The sequence below is a fragment of the Peromyscus eremicus genome, chromosome 9, assembly GCF_949786415.1.
Source record: "Peromyscus eremicus chromosome 9, PerEre_H2_v1, whole genome shotgun sequence".
Classification (NCBI taxonomy): Eukaryota; Metazoa; Chordata; class Mammalia; order Rodentia; family Cricetidae; genus Peromyscus; species Peromyscus eremicus.
The window spans coordinates 112140615-112166761 of record NC_081425.1 but is presented as its reverse complement, the minus strand read 5'-3'; the positions used below and the strand labels follow the sequence as shown (position 1 = coordinate 112166761).

The 26147-nt window shown below is 44.0% G+C and overlaps 1 protein-coding gene across 2 annotated transcripts in view; it reads left to right on the top strand.

Annotated features, from left to right (window-relative positions):
• The first annotated feature begins 1541 nt into the window (after positions 1–1541).
• Abhd6 (abhydrolase domain containing 6, acylglycerol lipase) overlaps positions 1542–26147 on the top strand; it is a 44009-nt gene continuing 19403 nt past the window's right edge. The window contains exons 1-2 of one of the 2 annotated variants that reach the window (XM_059274271.1): positions 1542–1618; positions 20648–20800. In XM_059274271.1, coding sequence (XP_059130254.1) covers positions 20682–20800 — 119 coding nt within the window. In that variant the 5' untranslated portion in view covers positions 1542–1618; positions 20648–20681. Of the gene's footprint in view, positions 1619–20647; positions 20801–22794; positions 22868–26147 lie in introns of those variants that run through there. The other variant, XM_059274272.1, reaches the window with a different exon arrangement.

The following is a 26147-nucleotide window of genomic DNA, read 5'->3' as shown; positions in this document are numbered from 1 at the left end:
AGGGAAATTTAAGGTAGTTAAAAACAATTAATTTCAAGTACACACAGTAGAGATTACAGATGGCTTCCAGGCTGGACCTTCTAGGATGTTATTTGTTCATTGATCTCATTGCTTCACTAATTAAATCCTGAAATCACGCTCAGCATCTGTTTGGTAAATGCTCCCAGACTCCAAGGTTGCAGGTCCTACAATTAAGGGGCCCCTGGGGAAGCCAGTGTAGCTCATTTGTGTTCTTTACCACTCTGGGTCTGTTGTGAGGCCCTTGTGGGCAGGTGGGTTGGAAAAGCACAAAAGTGAGTGTGACTCAGTGAGGAGAAAGAAGGCCACAGCGATTTGTCTAAGCCACCCACTTTGATGGGTGATTTGTCATGGAAGCTGTGGAAACAGTTCCCTGTAGTGAGTCAGATGCAGCCCTTGAGTCCTGAGTGATGAGATAGCCAACATCTGGCATGACGATGACCCAGCCTTAGCCAGGAATCCTTTCCCAGACTTTGGAATAAGTTCCAGAAAAACTTTTCTTTCAGACAGGAGTGTGCACCGGTGGTTTCAGAGGCCTCTGCTTGGAACCTGAGGCTTCGTGTCCATTCTTAGAAGCTAAGACACGCTCAGCTTAGTCCAGATCTACTTGCTGCAGAGCCTGGTGGGACATGCTGGGGGGCTGCCCTTACTCACAGAGGATGTAAGTGGTCCAGAGTCCTGTGGGACACTGGTTCCACCCATGTTTGGAGGTAGAGGCAGACAAAGGGTCTAGTATTCCGTGCTGTAGGAAGACCTGTGCTATGAGTATAGGGCCGGGTCCTTTGCTCATCTCTGTGCAGCCATTCGGTGCTCAATACACATTTGTTAAAAGAACAACTGGGTGTTTTGACTGGACTTCAGCTTGCAGCACAGTGTGAGCCTAAAGGGATTTAGGGAGGGCTTCCTGGAATGACATCTTAACTGAAACTTTGGAACAGGAAGAGCAGCCAGGCCACACTGTCCTACGAAGGAAAAAACGGCAATATACTTTTCGGAAAGTTTTTCTAGATGCTAAACACTAGGATCTCACCCCTCCATCCCCACCAGCTCAGTAGAGTCTTACTTCTTCCAAGAGCCCCTAAACTCTCAAGGTTAAGATCCTTCTTGAATCTTTTTGGTGGGTGAAAGGCTCAGTAGCGCCAGGCACACAGTAGATGTTCAGTAAACGAAACAGTTGCCCCGTGAACTGTGGCTTCGCCTGGCAAGGTGGCAATATTTGCTCCCTAATGCCTGCCACTGCGCACTCTTATGGGAGGTCCTCTGGGGACCCATTAGATGCTTCTGCCTTAGGTTCTTGGTTGTTGGAGGCGGGCTGCTGGGGAGGGACTGAACTGCCAGGTTTAATGTTTTGAGCTAGTAACGCGAATTAGATCGGGGGAGCGGTCCAGCGTCCCCCAAACAAAACCCGGCTGCTGAGTGAGACACAACGCCGGGTGCGGGCTGGGCTGGTTTTTCTGTCGGAGGACGCGAGCGGGCGCGTTGCGCCTTTAAGGAGTTCAAGCCAAGCCTTTCGCCGAGAGCTGAGAGTGCGCAGGTGCGGGGACCTGGGGACGGAGGGCGGTGATCCGGCAACTGGACCCCGGCTTCTGTGGTCGGTCAGGTGAGCGAGGCGGGAAGGAAGGCGACGGTAGCTGAGCTCTTAGGAGAGGGATGGCAGCCTCCCACGACCTGGCTACTTGCCCCCACTTTCCGAGGCCAAGCCCTCCACCCCAGCATCGCAAGGGTGAATGCAGCTGGGTCCGAGATACAAACCTCCCTTCCTGTTCTATTTTCCCGCTCTCTCTCTTAAGGTGCGGGGAGCGGGGGGTGGGAGTGGGGGTGGGGTGAGGAGGTGGGATGGTGGTGGTGGAGGGGAGGCCTGGTGTTCCTAAGCCGGGTCTCTCCAATGGCTGGCTAGATGCCAACTTCCTTAAGCCCAGGGATGGAGTGAGGACTGAGTGGAATATGCATCCTATTTCTCTTCCTCCTCCGGATCCTCCGCGCTTGCACCAGCCGAGGTGCCTTTCTCCTAGTGCCAGGGTGGACTTGGTCCCCCACCCCCCACTCCAAGCCTGCTGCCTTCACCGCTCTAAAGCAGGGCTACAACTCGCTTTCCTGGTAACAGGGAATTGCGGCACTGTTTTATGGATTCGTAGTCTTATTGATAGAAACATTTTAAATCTCGGGAACCATGCTGTTGGAGTTTGAGAGAAAACTGAGCAGGCAAGCTGTAAATCTCTGTGGCTGATGGAAAGAGGGAGATGGAGAGGAAAGTCGTGCCCTTTGAGTTAGGGTCAGCACAGGCTCAGCAATGGAAACTCTGCAAGCAACTGTGTGGAAGGGCTTTGAGTATCAGGGAGTGACAATGTTCAGAATGTCGGTGGCAAGCATGATTAGCTTTTTGAAAGAGAGCTCAAAAAAGTGGGCAGTCTTAGCAGTGAAGATATGTAAGCAGCTGCCTCCAGGGAGGGGCTTCTGGGGTCTATATGTACTTATCTCATTAAGTGATAATTATTCCTACCATTACCTTAACACATCTTCAGGTATATCAGCCTTGCTAAAAGGCGGTCTCCTGGCTAGGTGATTGATAGGCCCAGTTTGATCAACTCTTAAAGACCACGCTTTACCGGGAGGAAATGCTTTCTTTTGAGGGGGCCTCAAGAAAGACCATCAGCCTCTAGTTTCCTCTCTTGCATATGGTACTTGAACTCTTAAAGAAGGGAAATTATGATGCTTTTCTTTTTTTTTTATTTTAATTTTTTGTTTTTGTTCTGTTTTTCGAGATAGGGTTTCTCCGTGTATCCCTGTTCTAGAACTCTCTGTAGATCAGCCTGGCCTCAAACTCAAGAAATCTACCTGCCTCTGTAGCATGAATTTCCTATTCTTTAAAAAAAAAAAATGCCTTGCCAGGGAGACAAGAGGTGGAGCCTAAAGCTCATGAGTCCATTGTCTAAGCCTGTCTGGCTTAGACATAAGTCCATTGTCTAAGCTACCTAACACTCCTAAATGACCTAGTCCCATGCCACCTCCCTTACCATGAGCAGACTTCTCTTCTTCCACTGACATCAAACCTCTTTCGGGCTTCTGGTACCTTAGCATGTCCCAACTGTCTCTCCCTTTGGCAGAGTCAGGAAGCTGGTCTAACCACTCTGACAGCTAAAGCAGGCTGTAGCATCCCTGCTCACATGGGATTTCTGGTTTCCTTAGAGATGCAGATTGTATAATGCTAGCTGCTGGGCTGAGCACGTGTGAGTTACTCCCACACCCACAGACCTGTGGGGAGCCAGATCAACCTAGTGGGCCTGGGGTGGGCTCCAGGTGGGGATCAGACTGGCTGAGGGTGTTTTGTTTTGTTTTTTTTTGTTTCGTTTTGTTTTTTTGAAGGCTCTAGTGGTTAAGAAAAGGAAGTAGAGGAGAGTCCTGAAAAGGAAATAGAGGAGAAAACCTTTACTTTACTCCCTACTCAGAAATCCCTCATGGCTGGCTGCCCCCAGCTGGTAGTTAAATATTGAATGTAATTATACTAACTAACGAAAGTAAGCAAGTACTGAGTGCCTGATTCTGTCCTAAGCCACTTAAAGAACATAACTGGCAGTACTGCCTTGATAGCCCCATAAGGTGGGTGTCCTGTTGATGCAGTTCTTAGGGGAGTGATGTGAGATGTCCAGAAATGGGCCTTTCCTGAGATACACCAAGTATGACCTCAGAGGTTCTCTGAGCCACTGATTTTTTTCTAACCCAGTTTTAATGACTTTTTTTAAAAAAAAAAATTTATTTATGTCTATGGATGTTACATCTGCATGTATGTCTGTGTACTATGTGCATGCCTCAACCTGTGGAGGTCAGAAGAGGATGCAAGATCTCCTGGGAATGGAGTTACAGATCTTTGTGAGCTGCCATGTGGGTGCTGGGAACTGAACCTGGGTCCTCTGCAAGAGCAGCAGTGCTCTTAACTGCTGAGCCATCTGTCCTGCCTCCATGACTAACTTCTTATAAACACTTTTATAATATAGGGAATAGAAATGTGGTACCTGTGTTTTTGGTACTGATTTATTTTTCTAAAATTAGGCTTTGTGGACTAGGGGTCGGGGAGATAGAGTATTAGAGCACCTGTCAGGAATGTGATGGCCCTGGTTTAATCCCTGCCATAGCTAAATATGTAAATTAAGTTGCTCTGATCATCAGGGAGTCTTTAGTGATCTACAGGATAGTCTCTTTCTTCTCTCTCTCTCTCTCTCTCTGTCTCTCTGTCTCTTTGTCTCTCTCTGTCTCTCTCTGTCTCTGCCTCTCCCTCCTCTGTGGAAGCCGACAGGTAGGTTGGTTTGTAAAGTAATAGTGGGCCCATGGTTTCTGAACCGTATAACACTAAACTCCCTCACTGTAGCACAGCTGGATCACAGGGAGAAAGGCTCACGTTATATGGTGGCATATTTGCTTTTGTTCACATGTAAAAGGTTTTCCCCACAGTGGCAGGATTGGGCCTACACCTCTACTTGCTGTGTAGCCCTGGACAGGTTACCTACTCTCTGAGCTTCAGCTTTTAGGGACTGTTCCTACATTAGAGGAAAGTATTGATCCTTTGATAAAGTAATATGCAGAGCCCATTGTGTGAGCCACCAGTATTAGGAAGAGCCATGATTGTTGACCACTACTTTGAATTACAGAAGCTATATTTAATCACAAATAAGCAGCTCACACCCTCTACTTGAAAGTGAGTTTGGGCCAAACAGAATAAACATTTTTTTTTAAAACTCAGAAAGGCCTCTAAAGCTTTTGTTAGCTCTAACCCATCTTCTGCCTTTGCACTAAAAGTGCAAATTGGTCTTCCCTTTCTTGAGCTTTTAAAACTGATGAGCTGTGAGCTATGTGAGAGATCTGTATAGGGAGAGTGAATGTGGCCACACAGTTTGTGCAACTGTAAGTATTTACTCAATTTCATGCAAGGAAGAAAACCTGTCTTAGAGATGGTCTTGGTTCATAGACTGTGTTGCTGATACAGGCCTGTCCTGTGGGGATATGTTAGAACCAAGGATCATTTTTGGGTTTGGGAGGGGAAAAAATGATGAGTGTTTTATCCTAGTAGACTGATGAGCAGCTGAGAGAATATTCTTTACCAGTTCCTGGTTATTTTGGTGACTAGATCAGTTATTGTGCTATGACTTCAAAAAGAAGGGCAGAGACTCCTTTAAAAGTGTTTGTAAGCTGGATGTGGCAGCACACACCTTTAATCCCAGCACTGGAGAGGCAGAGGCAGGAAGATCTCTGTGAATTCAAGGCCAGTCTGTCTACAGAGTGAGTTCCAGGACAGTTAGGGTTACACAGAGAAACCTTATCTCGAAAAACAAGAACAAACACAAAACAAACAAAATAATTAAATTTGCAGTATACCAAGAAGCAAGCAAGGTCTGCAAGTTGAGGGGTTTTTTTTTTTTGTTTTTTTTTTAAGTGGGTGGGGTACTTACTGGTATGGGTGCTGAACCTAAGGCCTTGTACATGTTAGGTACTCTACCACTGAGCTACATGTTCACCCTTTAAAAAATGTTAAAAATTAATTACATGTTTATTTGTGCATATCTGTACATGCATACCACAGCACACATGTGAGATCAGAAAAAACTTTGAAAAGTTGGCTCCCTTCCACCTTGTAGGTCCTAGGGATTGAGCTCAGGTTGTCAAAGTTTAGTGTCAGGCGCTTCAATACTGAACCATCTCACCAGCACACACACACACACACACACACACACACACACACACACACACACACTCACACACACATACTCACACACACCACCACTACCACCATCAGTTTTTCTTTTTAATTTTGAAACAGGGTCTCAGACTGACGGAGGCTGGCCTTGAACATTCCTATAGTGCTGGCAGGCTTGGCCTTGGTGTTCTCCTGCCTCAGTCTCTGTTGCAGCTAGAATTATAGGCTTGTACCACCAGGCCAGCGGAAACTGTTACTTTTTAATTTCTTTGAAATTGCATTTAGTTGAAATCAAAATTGACAAAGATGTTGAGTTTAGATATTTTAAGACGTAAATCTTTGTAAATTTTGATGTTCTAGAAAATGTAAGAAGGCTGTAGAACTTTATTTTTGTGACCCTGTAGGGACAGAAACACTTTCTGGGTTTCTAGTATAGTAACAGTTAGCCACATATTGCCATTTTAAAAATTGGTTTAAATTAAATTTAAAATTCAGTTCCTCATATTTCAAATATGGTCAACAACTGTGTGAGGCAGGACTTCATGAACACCATGTATAACTCAATGAAACCTCAAGAAAGCTGCCTGTTGGTGGCAATAAGTTTTCTTTCTACTAAATTCTCTACAGGCTAAGAAACGGAGTACATAGAGGGTGTGTCATTGTGTGGAAGGAACATCAGAAATCTTTTTACACTTGTTTTGACTGCACCACTGGTTTTTCCACTGCCATGGGGGTGGAAGTTCCAGAAGTTTTATGCTGCATTCTATGCACACTTAGAGCAGTGGTGGGAAAGGCTCCCCTGTAGCTCAGTGGTGAAGTTCTTGCTTAGCTTTTGTAAAGTCCTGAGCATTTAGACTACCTACCCTGTGGGGGAAGGCTCTGGGACACATATATTCTTTTGGGGCAGGAAATGTGGTTCCGTTCCATTTGCTTGGCATGCATGAAACCCTGGGCTCCATCCCCAGCACCACGTAAACTAGGCATGGTGGTGCATGCCTGTAATCCCAGCACTGTGGTGAAGGCAGGCGGATGAGCACTTAAGGTCATCCTTGGCTACAGAGCAAGCTTGAGACCAGTTTGAGTTGTATGACATAATTAACCAGCCAAGCAGCAAGGGTTTTAAAAAACAGTACTGTTCGAAGGCTCCACTCCTGAACCAGCTGAATCAGAGAGATTCTGATATGGAATCCAGCTTTAAGAGTCTGAAAACTATGGGTTTGGAACCCTTGACAATGGAAGACATTATTTCTGGGTAACTTTTGTGTATAATTCCAAGTTCCTCACTGAGTTTCCATGGTGATGAGACAGTAGTAGAAGTCTCAGCCAGAGTAACTTTGTCCCCCAGGAGTTGTCAATTTTGTCTTGTTTTGTTTTGAGACTTTTCTGCTTGTCATAGTTTGTGAGCAGCTTGAGTAGGTGAAGGCCAGGGATGCTGAAGGCAGGACAGTCAACATTGCTCATCTGGCACCCATTGCCACTTACTACGAATCCTGACATGGTCATGCTTTTCATGACATGAAAGTGCCTCTTGACATTGGATATAGCTGTCTCTTCATAGAATAGCAGGCACCTGTGTGTCAGGTAGTTGTTGCTCCTGTGGCTGCTTGGGTGGGGTTGGCTGGGCCTCTGTGGTACTGAAAGGGAGCAGACAGTGCTGGAAGGGGTGAGCTGAGGTACCTAACTGTTGCAGGTTGGGATCCTCCTCTTGTTAAGTAATTAGCTAGAATAACAGCAATCTTTGTCTCAGAGTTTTTCAGAATCTTTGGCTGTTGGCCAAAGAGGTTTGCTTTGTCATGTACACAGTTTAGCAGTCCAGGGCTATACACTTGAGGACAGTAAGTTAACCCTGAGTATGAGGACAGCAGCACAGACCCTCTTCATATAGCTTAAGCAGTTGAATAGTCCCTGAGCAGGGCAGGGGATGGTAGAGTAAAGTTGTGGTGTGTAGGGAACTGCCTGACTGCTGGGCCAGCAGGCTAGTCTTCCTTGCTGGGCAGAGGGACTTCCAGTATCTGCCAGTCACTCCTTTGAACCTTCTCTTGCATCATGTCATCTCCACGCTAAGGTTCTGAGAGGTTAAGTTCAAAGCTCAGTGGCTGATCAGTAGTAGAGCAGAGATTTGAACCCAGGTTACTGAAGTGCAAACTTGAACCCTGCGGGGGCATATGCAGACAGGGAGTAAAGTGCTTAAAAGGACCAAGTGTGCCAAAGTACTAGAGGTGTGAAAGGATCTGATGTGTCCAAGGCTTGTGAGTAGTCTGTGAAAGTGTTGCTGGACAGGTGGTGAGTGACAGAAGAAAATGACTCCTGAGAGCTGGGCAGGCACAATCTCCTAGTTAGCCTTGCACCTGATGCTGAAGGCCCTTGTGAACCAAGGAGCAGAGGAAAATAAAGCAGTGTGACCCTTTGGGTCTCAGCTGCCTCATTGACCTGCAACCTCTAGCAGACTATTCTGACAGGAATGTTCATTGTGTTGGTAGTCATAGGAATGGAGTGAGGATATAGCCTGTGTTGATACTGGCTAGGCGACCCTATGGATTCATGACTCCTCCACGAGAGATGGTATAGTGGCTGCAGGGGCTTCTTTCTTCTCGTTCAGAGAGTTGCTTGTATTTTGACTTTCTAGTATACTGTTTGGAATTCACCAAGTGTCCACCAAGGGGTCTTAAGAGTTTATAACAAGTCGAAGTCATGATCTGGCTCATTCAAAAGTCTTGGGGGAGGAAGAATGAGTGAGATGAACTGAGGATACAGAGGAAACCCTAGCTGAGGATCTAACTTCCATGTTCCACCAGAAAAAACCACAAAGAAGATGAGATGTGTAACATCTGTCCTATCGGAGAGAGGGACCAGTGGCGAAGAAGAGAAAGCCACTGCTGTGCAGTCTCTAGAGGGCCAGGCCATTAATTGATCTCATATCTCAATCAGCCAAAGGATCCAGCTTGGAGATGGGAGAAAATCCTCATTAATGGATTCATGGACATGTAATACTATGTCCCATTTTATCATAGCTTCTGCTGTTTCCCACTCTGGTGGACAGGCAAGCTCCAGGAGCACCCATAGTTTGTTCTGTGTCTTCCATGCCATAGATTTTTGTAAGTGTTGGACAAGTCACCACTCTTAATGGACAGGCAGGATTTCATGAAATCAAAGCAAGTGATGTTTGAGAGCCTCCTGGCTGATGTGTTGAGGCAGTGATAGGACCTGATATTTTCAGATTTTTCAACAGTTAAAGACAAGGGATAAGCACCCCTTCAGGGGACAGAGACTGGAAAATTGGAGGCTTGAGGGACCCTTGAGAAATGAAACTGAGATACGTTTGCAAAAAAATTGCTTCAGGCCGCAGGAATATATCATAAGAACTCAGCTGGTTATGGCAAAGTCACTACCTGGAGGAATCAGGGAATTCCTCCAGAGGAAGCCAGATCCCAAGGAGTTTTTGGTGTTGTTATATATCAGCTGTCTTCTGTTTTGAAAATCATGTGTGCCTTCATAGTTTTCCCAATTGACTTTTCCCTAAGAAGGGCTAACAGTGTGGACTGATCACTCTCTGGACATACACATTCCAGGTATTTGGAGAACAGCCTCAGGAAAGGCTTTCTCTGGAATCAGATATCTCCCTTGGCCACTTTCAAGGACTAGCAGTAATAACAGTCCACATGCAAGTCTCCTGATTTAAGGTAAACTCCACAAGGAGACAACACCTAGGTCAGGTGGACATTAAGTAATAGCTTTACACAATTCAGCTTGGACCCCCCTTTCTTACAGCCTTACTAACTTTATAGTCCGCTAACTCCTTACCTAACCACTTCTAGGAATATTTAGATAACCTTCTGCACTGACAGCTATGCTCAGCCAGAACCCCAGTTCAAGCCTCCCTGTAATTATCATCATTGGCAGCATCCAGCCAGGTCCATCCCCAGTTGGAGGAAAGCACCTTATCAGAGATACCTCCGTACTCTCTAAGAACAGACTTAAGCATCCAGGCTACCTGTTTGAGAAGGCCTGGCGGATGTGCCAATTAAGCCTTACTTCCTCTTTTCCCAAACCTTACCTGTAGTTCCAGATCTCCCTTTAACTATCACCAGAGGCATCTAGTTGTACACAAGTTGCCTAGCGACTGAGCATACTTTCCCCCACCCTGCAGAAAAACGGCATATAGCTTGGACAGATAGGAGCCACAGGAAAAAAGAAGACAGTTTTATTTTCTCCCATTGACCTAGCAACTTAGATTCTTAACATTTTCTACTAATCACGTTTAAGAGTTTAATAGTTGAGCACATAAGATCCCTCTTCCTAGATATTACCTGAATTTAGCCTTTAGTTAATTCATTTCCCCATTGGTCACTTCCTTTGGGGATGCAAATGATAATTAAGGGTTATTGCCTCCCTATGTGATTCTTATCACCCTTCCGTTTGACCCTGGAAGCCTGGCTTTGCACTGCTAGGGAATACTGCTTGTAAGTGTATATATACCAGGACTTCCAGGGCACAGAGACACAGAGAAGAGAAAAGAGAATGGAAGAACTAGATGGGTAAGAACTTGAGAGGAACAAACTGAGATGGGGAAGAACTAGATTGAAGGGCTAAAAGAGAGGACAAGAGGAACGAGATGGAAGATGAAGAAGAGCCAGATGGGGAAGAACAAGATGAGGAAGAGCCAGATGGGGAAGAACAATATGAGGAAGAGCCAGATGAGAGAGAAGGAGACGGGAGAGGAGCTGATAGGGGAAAGAACTAGATAGATGAGAACCTAGAAGGGACAGAACTAGATGAAGGAATTAAGATAGAACCTAGAGGGGACAGTAGATAAATACAGAGAAATCAGGCAAGAGAGGCTCTAGACATGAGAGCAGAATAGAAGCTGTGTAGAGAGAGAACTATTACAGAATAATAAAGTGTATGAACCAAGGAGTTTCGTGTACATAGATTCATTTCTTCTCATCAAAGATTAATTATCAGCTGGTTGTAGATTCTTCCCGGACCCTGGGAGGGGACTATCGAGGGGCTGGACCCCCATAGTCCCCGATAAAAAATAGCCTCTTGATTAGCACCATGGTAACCAGAAGTTAACTGGGTGGACTCTTCATGGTACTAACAGTCTATGATGCTTTATTCTTTGTTCTAGGAATTAGCACAGCGTTGTAATTAAAACACAAATTTTGTTTAGTGTTTGTTATTCCATTTGTGTGTTTGTTTGAAACAGGGTCTCAGGTATCCCAGGCTGACCTCAAACTTACTATGGAGCTGAAGATGACCTTGCCTTTCCCACCCTCCAGGCTATGATTACAGGTGGCTACCATCTTACCCACTTTATATAGTGCTGGGGATGGAACCCAGAGCTTTGTGCATGCTGAGCTACAACCTTGCGCCTTACTTATACAAAAAATTTAAGTTTACTATGAAAGAGTGTATGGGTTTCCAGTGGCAAACTCCTGTTCATGGCATCTTAATTTTTTTAATTAGCATACAAAGTAACAGGGTTCTTTGGCATTTTCAAACATACTTTGTTTTGGTTGATTTCCCTTTCTCTCTCTTATCTCTCCCTCCCGGCTTGTACTCTTTGCCTCCAGTATTGTATGTGTTCTGTTACTCTGCCTAGTGCCTTTCCTTAATACCTCTTTTTCCTCCCTCATGGTCACCTTTGTAGTTTCATAACCTGTCCCCACACTCATTCCCTAATAGACACACATATGTAAGAACTAGAAACTGGGATCTGCATATGAGGAAGACTATGTGGTCTTTGGTATCTGTCTTTCTGAACCTAGTTCTTAATGTAGTGTTTTCCAGTGCTACCCATCAACTATGAAATTTTAAGAGCGGTTCTATCTTGTGTCTTCTTCTTTCCTCCCCCTCCCTCCCTCCCTCCCTCCCTCCCTCCCTCCCTCCCTCCCTCCCTCCCTCTACTCTCTTCCTCTCTTTTCTCTCCTCTTCTCTCCTCTCCTTTCTCTCTCTCCTCCTCTCCTCTTTCTCTCTCCTCTGTATCTTCTCTCTCCTCTCTCCCTTTTTCTCTCCTTTCTTTCTCTCTCTCTGACAAGGATCTCCTTTTGTAGCTCAGACTGTCCTTAAACGTGGTCCTCCTGCCTCAGCCTCTTGAATGCTGTGGGGTTCCAGGCAAGCACCACTAGGTCTAGCTTTCATGTCCCTTTTCTTGTGTTCATTGTTTTTAGGTTACTGAGACTTCTGGAGAGGAGCTTTTGCCTAGAAAGAGGGTAGGGACCAGTTCACCAAGGTCCAGGTAGACTTTGTGCCCTCCAAACCTTGCCACTGTTTATTTTGACAGGGCTCTTTTTCTGTGTGAAGCTGGCTTTCTTCCTATAATCAGAAAGACTTTTGACTAGCTGTATCTCCTTTGCTGAAGACAAACCTTTTTAAACTCCTAGCTCTTTGAGAGCAAGTTTGGGCAACTGGAGAATGTTTTGGGGTGTCCAGTTTCCATTCTAGGCCTCTACCACAGCACACATAGGGGTATTTTGATTTCCTTTTAGTCCAGTGGAAAATACTTGCCAATATGATGCTTTCTCTGGCATTTTACCTTGAGGGAAGAGCTGTGTGTCTTGACTGGTTTACATAAGCTGAATGCCTACATTAAGATAATATTCAGGGGGCTGGAGAGATGGCTCAGAGGTTAAGAGCACTGACTGCTCTTCCAGAGGTCCTGAGTTCAATTCCCAGCAACCACATGGTGGCTCACAGCCCTCCGTAATGAGATCTGGTGCCCTCTTCTGGCCTGCAGACATAACACTGTATACATAATAAATAAATATTTAAAAAAAAAAAAAAAGGGGGGGGCTGGAGAGATGGCTCAGAGGTTAAGAGCACTGACTGCTCTTCCAGAGGTTCTGAGTTCAATTCCCAGCAACCACATGGTGGCTCACAACCATCTGTAATGAGATCTGGTGCCCTCTTCTGGCCTGCAGTCATACATGCTGTATACATAAATAAATAAATAAATCTTAAAAAAAAAAAAAAAGATAATATTCAGCGGGGGGGGGGGGGCGGGGGGTCACACCTCCTGACCTATGTGACAGTACAGAGGTTAGGTATACACCAGCAAGAACTTCAGTCTTTAAGGTTCAAGATCCAGTACTCTATGATATCCACTGATAAGGACTTTCCACCCTGAAACCATATATCCATGGTTAAGCTATGACTTCCTGTCTCCTTCATGGTTCAGAAGAGGCTGATGAGAAAGTTCATAAAGCACCTTGACTGATTTCCCTGGGGGTTCTTGTTCAAGAACCAGTCAAGACACAGCTGCTCCCCAATTCTGCCACTCTAGTGACACTGTGGACAAGACAGCTCGGCCTGCTGGGCTGTGCCCATGGGCAGAGGATCAGAGAGAAACAGAAAGTCTTGCCACCCAGCCCTGGAGATTCAACTAGCAGAGGCAGGACCAATTAGACAGATCAACCAGGAACTTAGCTAAAAGAAGAGGGCTTGTGTATGTGACAAAGCTTTCAAAACTCTTTCTGTCTAAGAAACAAGGCCACGAGACACACAGCTCATGTCCTGGCAAAGGCAATCATGTGAAAAATGTCTGACTCTTGAGCCAAATATGAGCTGTGATAGTCTAAGATAACCACCTCCTGGAAATCATGTTTGAAATAAGACAACACCACTGAAATCCAAACCAGTCTCTCCATCTGTTTAAAATAGAAACCCAAAGCCACTTGACCAGCTCCTCATGTGGTCCCTTAGCTCCAGGGTCTGGGGACCGCACTATAAGCTTTGATCTTTCCTCAAGGTAAAATGCCAGAGAAAGCATCATATTGGCAAGTATTTTCCACTGGACTAAAAGGAAATCAAAATACCCCCATGTGTGCTATGGTAGAGGCCTAGAATGGGTGTGTAAACTGGTCCAGGATGTGAGAGCACATCCTCATCACATAGTCCATGGATCCTTGGGTTTTTACTGTTTTTGCTGATGATGAGTGAGAGCCTCAACTCGTGGATTTAGTTTACCTGCGTCTTATTGTAAATGAGACTGAGCATCTTTTCATGGGTTTAAGGGCTGTTTCTGTTTTCTTCCTGGGGAGTTATCCAAGTAACTTACTTACTTTTCTAGTTGTTGTTCTTGGTCTATGGGGGCTTTTTAATGCTCTAAGGAAGCTGTGTGTTGTGTGGTATCTGTTGGCAAATTTTGATTTTGTTTATGAGATCTCTTTCCAAGTGGACTTCAAAAGCAATTTTATGCAGTCAACTTAATTACTCTTGTAATACTGATATAAAATTATTTTTTAGCATAATGTTTTGTTATGGCCTCTGTAGTTTATTTGCATTAGAATGGCATTCCCCATGGAGACATTTTCAGAGTTTTGATTTCTTCTAGCCCTTTCCTGATTCTTTGTCATGTTTAACGCTAACTTGCCTGGAATACCTCTGGGTCTAGTAGCCTAACTTTCCCCTCTGGTCGCCTCACACTTTGCTAAGGGGTTTTTTGCCAGCCCCTTCTGTTCTTTTAGCCCTGTTCTTGAACATTTAGCCCCTGTTCACTGACCATTCCTGTAGCAGGATTGCCCGCCTTTACCCATTATTTTTCTTTTTTTTATTTCTTCCCAAATGTAGCATTTAGGTAAGCCCTAGTAGAGATAAAGAAGAAGAATCTAGAGCTTTATTTGAAGTTCTTTGTTAAGCTTTGTGTCCCAAGCATGCCTGCTTCCTTCTGTTTGACCTCTCCTACTGATGGCAGTCAGTTCACCTTAGACCTTTTAGCTTTCCCAGGGCCTGACTAATTATCTAGATGCCCTGCCCTCTGTGCACTTTTGCCTACTTGGGGAAGTGGCCTGCGCTAGAGGTGGACTATAAATCCGCAGGAAATGCGCATTTTCCGTGTGCTGAGAGAATCCTCTGCTCCACCACAACCAGATCTGGTTGGCTGCCAACACATTCCTTATATGATTTAATGCTTTGTCATTTTATTTCTTGTGATTACAGAATCTCATTTTCAGCTCCTGCCAAAGCCAGTAACGTTGGGAAAGAGTCTACTCCTTGAAGAGTAAGTGTAAGTTTTTAATATATTAGATTATCTAAAACAGGAGCAGGCTTTCCTGAGACTGGGCCATTCTGAGTTCTGTCCCAGGCCACCCATGCTGAGTGAGTCTCTAGGTCACTGTGTGTGGTGGGAAGGCATTGGTACTTGGGGCAAGGGTCTTCAAAACTCCAGTATACACTCTAAAAGCCTTTCCAAAGACCATCTAGGAGCAGGGCTGTCATATAAAGGGTATCTAGAAGGCAAGGCCACAGAGGAATGACAGTGTTTTGCTGGGGAATGTGTCACTGGAACTAGCCATTAGAGGCAGGGATGAGTGAGTTTATCAGTTAGTTATAGGTTAGCAGGACCAGAAGGGGACAGAGCAGGAGGTATTGTGGGCAAGTGGGGCAGGAAGCTAGCTTGTTGGGGTGTAAGAAGACATAGGGTGAGTCAGCACTGTGAAGTAGAGTTGGGACCATGTGGTGTGGCTCTCATTTCGTCTGGTGGGTGTTTGACCAGCTCAACCCAATCCTTGCCTTGAACTGAGATGAGTCCTCCAGGAGCTGGTGTTAGAAGGATGGTTGATGTGTTAGAATAGCATTTACAGAAAGTGAACAGGAGAAACAAGGGCCTGGTTCCAGTGTACAGCCAAGGGAGCGAGTCTGACTGATTGACAGTTCTATATCTGATATGGATTGCTCTTCCTACTCAGTATTCCCACTAAATACTGAACCAAACTGACCTAATTGATTGCTTGCAAGGGGCCGTTTCAGCATAACTCCCAATGCTGTGTGGTCCTGTATGGGTGTGATTCTCAGTGCTGTGTGGTCTTGCTGGGTGTGACTCCCAATGCTCTATGGTCCTGTATCAGTACTCCTATCTACATGTGGCTATTGAGTGCTTGAAAGGCAGCTATTGTAATTAAGAAGTGAACTTTGAATTTTACTAAATTAGTAACTTATTTAAATTTATGGTACTGAACATTGAACTTAGGAATTCATACAGGCCAGGCAAGCACTCTGTCATGGAAATGTATCTCCAGAAGTTATTTAAACTTAAACAGCAGTTTTCATAGACTTAGACAGTTGACGTGAGTGCTCATATCTTATAATATCCATTATATACCTGGTGTATTGAACAAGTGAGAAGAGTGGAAGGTACACTGGCACTGAGGAGGCTACATGGATGGGGAAACTGTCAGCAAAAATCAGTGACTCAGAAGAAACAGGAAGAAATGTCTGAGGCATTGTAGAACCTTAGTGTCATGGGTGGTCAAACAGGCATTAGAAAAATCTAGAAAGAAATCCTGTCAAGTACATTGATATTTATAATTCCCTGTAGAAGAGAATGGCCAAGAATGGAGGTGAGGGAAGAGTCAAGAGAGCATTATAAGAGTTATGGGGGCTGGGGGGTGGTAAAAAGCCACTGTGATTATCCAGGGAGAAAATGAGGAGAGCACTGGGGTACCCCAGCCAGGCATGCTCAACCATAGCTCACTTCAACAGCAAGGCTGTTGGAGCCTCAAATTACATAGCTCAACCAGAGTTGAGGAAGAGATAAGATGGCCACAGAGAAGGTAGAGGAGTGCAACCAGGGCTGTTTTCGCTGTTGATCTTCATTGATAGTTTTGAAGAATCAGTTTCTTTTCGGGAACTAGTTCCAAAGTCTGTTGGAGATGCAGCACTGTTGACCAGTGGGAACACTGCACTCAAATTTCAAGAACATAGCATTTTTCTTTTTTTATATTTCTTTCTTTTATAATGTTTTAACCACCAGCACTCAGCCCTTGGAATTAAACCTACTCTACCACTGAGCCATGTCCCCATGTCCAACAAAACAAAAACCACCAAATTTATTTTGAGAGAAGATCTTGTTAAGTTGCCCAGGCTGGCCTGGAACTTGCTACTTAGCACAGGAAGGCCTTCACCTAATGATTCTGTTGTCTTGTTTCCCAAGGAGCTGGGATTACAGGCCTGTATCATGAGGCCTAGCTAGAATCAATGTTTTTCAGGGCTAGAGAGATGGCTCAGCACTTAAGAGCACTTACTGCTCTTGCAGAAGACTCAGGTTCAGTTCCCAGCACCCACATGGTAACTCAAAACCATGGTAGCTCAAGTTCCAGGGAATCCAACCCCCTCTTCTGGCCTCAGTGAGCACTATATCCACGTAGTACACAAGCATACATGCAGGCAAAATACCCATACACACAAAATAAAAAATAACAGTTTTTTCTAGTGGTAAACTTTATGGGGAGAATTTTTATGTTGTATAACCAAAGAAATATAAGCAACACTGAATAATTTTAAAAACATACCAGTAGGAATAAGGATTGAACAAGATTGGTAACTTGTACAAGTTGTTAATGTATTAGCATGTGTTGATGCAGTTCTATAGAAATATAGTGGGTATTCTATGAAATCACTGAACTGGGAGTTTTATCATAATTGATGCCCATGCTGTAGAAAGCACTACATGGGAGAGGCAGAGATAGGAAGTAGGGAGACGTACAGGGTCTATATAGTTAATGTGACAGCGAAGGCTGAATAATGGGCCTTATTCTGGGGTGTGACACTGAGTGACTCTCCTTGCTGACAGAATGGCCAACTCTTCCTCTATTTTGTTGGTTTTTTGTTTGTTTTATACAGAGAATAAATTCCTGATTAGCTGATTATATTGAAAGTCAAACAAAAACAAAAGGCATATATTGAGGCAGAGCCACAACCTGCTCTCGTCCTGATGTTACCTCCCTTCACCGTGTGTTTCAGGGCTCCTGGGGCCTCTACTTTATACCATAGATCAGTAAAAAGAGTAAGTCAAACAACAAGCATTACTGGGTATCAAGAGCTTGTCAAGGTGCCATTTTACCTTCTGGGGAACTGTAATAAGAGATGAGATTTATGGAAGGGCTAACTAGATCCTTTTCGTTGATTGCCTGTCATAATTTTAGAAATGTTAAGTCACCAGATTAGGAAAGGGCAGAAGAGATGAGGAGAGTAGGGTCTCACAGCAAAATGTGTAGAGGAGCCAGTGGATGGAATGTTCCTAAGTCAAGTGCCCCTTAGTCTGTGACTATGCCCTTCCATTCAGCATCTCACATGCCACATCCTCAGAGTCACACATCACCCACTTAGCATTTCCTTTTGTTTTCTTGTGGCACCAAGATCAAGCCCCAGGACTCAATGCATGATAGACTACCACACTGCCACTGGGCTACATCCCTGACTCTAGTGTGTTTCCTTAAATTAGTATCTTTTTACTTAAATTTATTCTTAAAATTAAGATACATCCCTAGAACAATTAAAAGTATCATTGAATGGTTTCATTGGGTAAAGGTACTTACTGCCACACCTGATGACCTGAGTTTGAACCCCAGAACCCACACAATAGAAGAAAACTGACCACCTCCACATATATGTTGTGGCATGTCCCTGACTCACGACACGCTCACATGTACTTACACATACAACCTGTGAGAATAAATGATGAGAACAGTGCTACTGACTAGCTAAATACTTCCAGGAGTTCCTAGGAGCAGATAGGATTTCCTCGGAGATGCTCTCTGGCCTTGACAGGACTTGAACAGCAGAGATAAGTTTCTTAGTAAGTGTTGGCCCTGTGCCCCTGAAGCCTGACTTAATGTTCTCCCATTCCTAAGCCACCAAGCACTATCCTTTGTATGGGTCCATAGTCTGGGAAATTCCAGGCAACACCTTTATGTGGTTTTCTGATTTTTGGTAATTAGTAGTTCCTTGTTCTCAAAGTTTTGGTTTTTCTGTCTCTAGCCTACCCTCAGGCACAACAAATGTGCATCAGCAGGGTAGGGGAACCACCTTCCAGAGGAAAGTGAGGCGAGTCCTTTGTGGTTTAAGGATATTGCAGAGATGTGAACAATTGTCCTCTCTTTGTCTAAATCAGTGGTTCTCAACCTTCCTAATGTGTCAACCCTTTAATATAGTTCATGTTGTGGTGACCCCAACCATGAAATTATTCCATTGCTACTTTATATCTGTAATTTTGCTGCTGTTATGAATTGTAATATAAATATCTGATATGCATAGCTTTCTCAGTTAGGGCAAGTGTGTAGGTTCTCTGGGAAGGCTGAACCTTGTTAAAGTAGTCCTACTACATAAGAGTTTCTTCTGCTCAAAAGATAGATTCTGGTAGAACTTTCCTCCAAAGTGTGATATCCCCAGCAGACACAGGCAGAATAAAGGTTTTTTTCTCTTTATGTTTGCCTACTGTTTCCAGTGCTGGAACTCGTGATGTACATGACCTTGGGCACAAAATGTTCTAAGTCCTAGACTGATGGGACATTGGGTAATTAACTTCCCAGCTCCGGAGTCTGAATCAGTGGCTCTCTGCACTTCCTAAGGACATCCTGAGGTATAGAAGAGTCATCTGAAACTGAATTCTTTTTTTTTTTTTTTGTTTTTGTTTTTGTTTTTTCGAGACAGGGTTTCTCTGTGTAGCTTTGCGCCTTTCCTGGAACTCACTCTGTAGCCCAGACTGGCCTCAAACTCACAGAGATCCTCCTGCCTCTGCCTCCCAAGTGCTGGGATTAAAGGCTTGCGCCACCACCGCCTGGCTTGAAACTGAATTCTTGCATCCATCAGCTCATGTGAGACCCACAGCCCTAGCCTGCAGATTTTTACATATCTTTGTGCATTGTGGATTGTGCCAGCAATTCTTTTTTTTTTTTACCCCCAGTGTTGGACTGGAACCCAAGGCCCTGTGTATGTTAGGCACATGTTCTATCACTGAGCCACACATCTTTCCCCAGCCTTTATACGTTGAATTTAATAGGCAACTTCTCCAGGGAGCTTCTTAATTTCTTAACTTTCAGGGGAAATGTCAGTCTCTCAGCATTATAGGTGATGATTTTCCTTCCCTAAAACATGTTACACGGGATTAATCCCATCTTGTAACTTTGCTTTTCTTTGATCTGTTTGTACTTTGTGTGTGCCTTGTGCTATTCTAGGCACTAAGAAAAAATATAAGTGATTATTCTTGCCCTGAATGAAGTGTACTTCTAGAAGAGAGACAGGCCAGTGATTGAAGCATGCTGGGAAACCTGCTTCGAGTGACTAAGCAGTTGAGGGGACAGTTGGATGAACAGAACAGGGTTAAGCTCTCTCTGCCTCAGTGCCCTTATCTGTGAAATGGATGTAATTCCTTTTGGTTATATTTTTTTAATTTTATGTGTATGAGTGTTTTGCATGCATGTATGTATGTGTGTCAAGTCCATGCCTGGTGCCTGAGGAAGGCAGCAGAGAGCATCAGATCCTCTAGATTGGGTACTGAGAACCCAACCCAGGTCCTGCTCTTAACTATTGAGCCATCTCTACAGCCCCTCATTTGGTTATTGTAAGATGCTTGCCTGTAATTTCAGCATTCAAGAAACTGAGGCAGTAGGATTGTGAGATCCAGGCCAACCTGGGCTACGTAGTGAGTTTCAAGCCAGCCTAGTTACACAGTAAGACCTGTCTCAACCAATCAATGGAAATAAATTGTTGTAAATCTATACAAAACTTGAGGGAATAATACATCATATTTAACATTTCACATACATTACTTTGTCTTTCCTAAACTTTTAAAACTGAATAATGGATACCAGTCTATACATGCCCCCCTCAAAGCTTGAACAAGCTTCTCCTAGGCATGACATCCTGCATTGTCCACAGCTACAGTTTTGTTGGATGTTCTAAGATGGTAGCACTGTGCACCCTACTACTGTCTGATACCCATTGGGTACTCAGATTTTTTCCAGTCATCCCGACAATGTACCTTGTAGTTTTGATTTTCACTTTTTGAGGCCCATGGTCCTCCCAAGTCTGCCTCATCATATCTAGTTGCTACGTTTTTTTTTTTTTTTTCTGGCATATGTCTTCTGATCCCTCTGGGATCCTTTTCCTTTCTGAGTCTTCCTCATTTCCCCTGAGATTTTTTTCAATACTGCTCTCTGTCTTCAGCCTCTGCAGGTGTCCACCAGTCTTGAAGAGCAGGATGGATCTAGATGTAGTTAACATGTTTGTGATTGCGGGTGGAACCCTGGCCATTCCAATCCTGGCATTCGTCGCCTCTTTTCTCCTGTGGCCTTCAGCGCTGATAAGAATCTATTATTGGTAAGTCAGCTATATGATTGAGGTTTGGGTTTTTTGTTTTGTTTTGTTTTTTTAGATAGGGTTTCTCTGTAACAGCCCTGCCTGTCCTGGAACTCCTTTTGTAGACCAGGCTGGCCTCAAACTCATAGAGATCCACCTGCCTCTGCTGGCATCACCATGCCTGGCTAATTGAGGTTTTTAAAGTATCACATTGTTGTCATCCCCACTTTGTCCTGGTCGTTGTTACTTGTCATTGTGTCATGAAATATTTTAAACAAAGTTGAAGGACATACATCTTGTTTAGAAATCTTTTAAGTTTAAAAAAAATTATTTTTATGTGTATGGGTGTTTTGCCTGTGTGCATGTCTATGCACCATGTGCATGCCTGGTACCCACAGAGGCCAGAAAAGGGTGTTGGGTGCCCTGAGATTAGAGTTACAGACAGTTGTAAGCTGCCATGTTCATGATCCTCTGAAACAACAGTGAGTGCTCTTAACTACTGAGCCATCTCTCAAGCTCCTCTTTTGAATTTTGAATGTGTTCTTGAACTGGCAGCTGCTTCAAAGCAGGTAGCTGGTCTCAAGTGTCTGACAGCATGTTTGCCCTCGGGCCAGTAACAGCTGTCACAGTCTCCCAAGGCTGTGATTTCCTAGCCACCAGGGGCAGTGATGTCACTGAGAGTGAATCAGAAGGTCAGGAACACTCAGTGCCAAGGATGCACGTGGCACCGAATGTTTTTAAGATTTACCCTAGAACTATTTGGAGTTTTACCATTTTGTTTGAGTTTTTAAGACAAGATCTTGGGGCTGGAGAGATGGCTCAGCAGTTAAGAGCACTGGTTTCTTTTCCAAAGTTTCTGAGTTCAATTCCCAGCAACCACATGGTGGCTCACAACCATCTGTAATGAGATCTGGTGCCCTCTTCTGGCCTGCAGGCAGAACACTATACATTAAAAAAAAAAAAAAAAAAAAAAAAAAAAAAAAAAAAGACAGAATCTCAGTAAGTAACTGTGGCTAGCCTAGAATTCTATGTAGATCAGGCTGGGCTTGAACTCACAGAGATCTGCCTGCCTCTGCTTTAGAAGAGCTAGGATTGAAGGCATGCACCACCACAGCTATTTGGTTTTGGTGTTGAGATGAGACCCTGCAGCAAAGGCTTGCTTCAAACTTACTATGAAGATGATTCCTGATCCTCCCTCCTCCACCTCTCAAATCCTGGGATTATAGGAATGTGCCAGCATACCAGCCTTGCTCTAGAATTGTTAATTAGTGAGGCGAGAGAGACAAATGAAACTTCCAAATATCTGTCATTCTTTTTTTTTTTTTTTTTTTTTTTTGGTTTTTCGAGACAGGGTTTCTCTGTGTAGCTTTGCGCCTTTCCTGGAACTCACTTGGTAGCCCAGGCTGGCCTCGAACTCACAGAGATCCGCCTGGCTCTGCTTCCCGAGTGCTGGGATTAAAGGCGTGCGCCACCACCGCCCAGCATATCTGTCATTCTTAACACCTTCATTCCTGCCCTGTTTTGGTATCATCTGTATTTTCCTTAGAGTTAAGACCTTAAATCTATGTTTTGGCTGTTGTTTTCTATTTTTTATTTATTATTATTAAGACTTTTATGCCACAGCTCATGTGTGGAGGTCAGAGGACAATTTGTGTAATTGTGAGTTCTATTGTTATTGTTTTGAGATAGTGTCTCATTGTAGCCCCAGGTGGTCTAGAACTCCCGGCATAGCTGAGCCTGATCTCCAACTCTCCTGTTTCTCCTGCCCAAGTGCTGGGATTACAAGGAAAATTTGCCATGAAAAGTAACTAATGTAAAAAAGTAAAAATAAATTACCTCAAATAGTCTTACTAAATTCTACCCTAGCTAGTGTTGCGAATTAAAGGATTGAACGCAGGGTCTGTGCTTGTTGGGCAGGGCCTCTAGCACTGACTTGTATTCCTAACTCTTAAAAGGTTAGCCCTTGAAAAGTGTTATGCTTCATTGATTTTTTTTCCATGCCACTGCCCACTTAGGAAATAAAGTAGCCTCCCTCCCCTTCTACTTCCTTCATGGTGAAATGAACACTTGGTCTTCGACATACTGTAGGTAAGCCCCGGGAGATTTATCTGGGTCTTGGGTAGTAAGAAGGAACTTCTGTATGTGGAGAAGAGCACCGGGAGACTGATGCCCTCCATCTGCCCTCGTTTCTGGCTCCCTTTTGTTTCACTGGTGCATGGAATTTTCCACCGGCTGCTCAGGCTCCAAGCCTTGAAAAGCAGCAAATAAAACAAAGCAGTTTATAATCTTTCATTTCCCTGCCTTTTCTGTGTGGGTGGGGCTCTCCCCTCCAGAGGGCCACCCAGGGCCCACCTCTGCATTGACAAATCAGACCTCTAGCTACCTAAATGTCACTGTCAGTGCTGCATCGCCAATATTCCTAGGTAGTCCTGGACATGGAGAGGTCATGAGTGTCTCCACCTCATGACCCTGCCAAAGACCTTGTGTTCCTCATGTTGTAGTGACCCCAACCATAAAACTATTTCATTGCTACTTCCTAACTGTAATTTTACTACTGTTATGAATCGTAATGTAAATACTTGAATCTATAGTTAATTAGAATTCATAGGTGAATTTGGGGTCTGGGTAGGGAGATGGTTCAGTTGATACAGTTCTTACCACACAAGAATAAAAGCCCGAGTTTGGATCTCCAGCATCCACAAAAAAACAAAACAAAAATGAAGTTGAAACAGAGAGTGCAGTTTGTAGATGTGGACTGTAACCATGGATATGGCTGCATGCAGATGTGTGGTTCCACCCACTGTGGGCCAGGACCAGCCTCAGTGCCATGTTAGTCTCCTGACCCCCAAGTTCCCTGGACTCTGAAAGAACACATTTTCAGAGTCAGAGTATCAGAGTAGTTTTCATTTTTCTTTTTCGAAGAGGATAAAGACATTCTTAGCAAATATTTTACTGTTTTACCAAGTTCTAGTTGACATAAAATTCACTATATGAAAGTGTACAGTTGAGTGGTTTTATTGTATTTATAGTAATGACCACTCCATCATTCTGGATCTTTTCCATCTCCCCAAAGTTCACACTATGTAAACTTGTGATCCTCCTGCCTTAGCCTTCCCAGTGCTGGGATTACAGGCTTATGCCACCATGGCACCAACATTGAGCATGACTCCAAGTTCCATGTGCACTGTCCTGGGTGTCAGTACTTTTTTCTTTATTATAGTGAAATGGTATTTCATTATACCTACTAGGTTTTAATAGGGTCTGTACCTCCCAAACCCCTGTTGAGAACTCAATCCCAATGGAATGGTATTAACGAATCTTCGAGAGGTTAATGCTATTCTGCAGAGATTGGATGCATTACTACATGGGAATTTGTCTCTGTAAGTCAAGGCAGCACCTTGTATTTCATTTTTTTGGTACATGGCCATTTGCCCTTTGGCTTTCTGCCATGAGTTGAAGCAGCAGAAAGCCTTGACCCAAAGCCAACCAGAAGTCACATCATGGTCTCTGACTTTCCTGCCTCTAGAACAGTGGTTCTCAACCTTCCTAACCCTGCAACCCTTTAATACAGTTCCTCATGTTGTAGTGACCCCAACCATAAAATTATTTCATTGCTACTTCCTAACTGTAATTTTACTACTGTTATAAATCGTAATGTAAATATCTGAATCTATAGATAATTAGAATTTATAGGTGAATTTGGGGTCTGGGTAGGGAGATGGTTCAGTTGATATAGTTCTTACCATACTATAAATACAATAAATATAGTACAGTACAATACTATAAATACAATAAAACCACTCAACTGAATAAACACCCAAGTTTGGATCTCCAGCATCCACAAACAAAACAAACTGGGTGAAGCATTAAATATCTGTAATCCCAGCTCTGGGGAAGCAGAGATGGGAGGATCCTGGGGTTTGTTGGCATCATTCTAGGACATCAGTGAGCTTCGTATTCAATGAGAGACCCTGTCTTTTGAAAAATAAGGAGGAAAAACAATTGAGGAAGACACCGAGTGTCAATTCTGACCTTCACATGCACCCACATACATGTACATGTACACACACACACACACACACACACCAGGAGTAAATTTGGATAAATTGCTGGCATTGGAAAGATGGCTCAGCAGTTAAGAGCACTTGTTGCTCTTGCAAAGGACCTGGGTTTGATTCCCAGCACCCATATAATGGCTTACAATGATCCATAACCCCAGTTCCAAGGGATCCAGCAGGCACTCATATGTTGCACATATATGCATGTGAGCAAAATATTTATATACACAAAGTAAATAAATCTTTAAAAAAAACAATAACCAGAATCAGTAGCATCCCCGTATACCAGAAACAAACAAATGAAAATGAAAAGTTAAATGTTGCTACTTACTCTAGTGCCAATAACTCTCAAATACCTAATAATAACTCTGAAGAGTAACATGGGAGCTCAGGCAGTGGCTCAGTGGGTAAAGTGCTTGCCACACAAGCCTGATTATCAAAATTTCCCCCCCCCCCGGGGGGGGGGGCTGCCCTGAGGACAGTTCTCTCAGTCCTGGGGAAGACTCAGCAACAAGGTAATCTGAGGGAATGAATCTAAGTACACCAAGCTCTACAGTCCATTTACTTTATTTTTCTGAGACAAAATTCTAGCTACATAGCTTCAACTCTGCCCTTGTACTTAGCTCCTCTCTGTCCCTTCTCCTCCTGCCCCTCATAGCTCTAACTAGGTTCTTCATGTCTCATCTTCGGTCCCCTCCATCTTCGTTCCTCCTCGTTCTTCCCCCAACCAGTCTCTATACACCTACAGTCTGCAAACTCTGCCTTGCTGTTTTCTGGTTGGGGAGGGTAGCTCTGCTTGGAGCTAGGAAACCTGCCCCATAGCTTCACTGCACCAGGTATGCAAAGAGCCCTTTTGTTCTAAGTAAGTTGCTTGAGGCTGCCACTTGGTGCTGTGAGAGGAAGTGGGGTCTGAGCTTAATTTGCACAAGAAGCAAAGCTATGTACCTAATGCCCACCTGGCCTTCAGGAGACCAGCAGTTGGTCTGAAATGCTTTGTCTTGGATGTTAGCTAAAGGAGATATCTGGTTTTAATGTTAAAAAGAAAAGCAGAAGGCCTGGAGGCAGGAAACCTTGCCTATGTGACTGTATCCAAACACCTTAGAAGTTCTTGGGGGAAGCTGTGAGAGCACACATGGAATTCATAGCTGGAAACAGCGGATATAGTAAAAGCCAACTAACACCAAATACTCCTTGAGATTTGGCTTTTCCTCTGGAAGAATTTCTTGATTCTTCCAGGTGTAGCTTTATAATATACAGCTGAATTTCTACTTCATTCCTGTGGCTCTTAGCACCTGATGAACTGAGTTGGA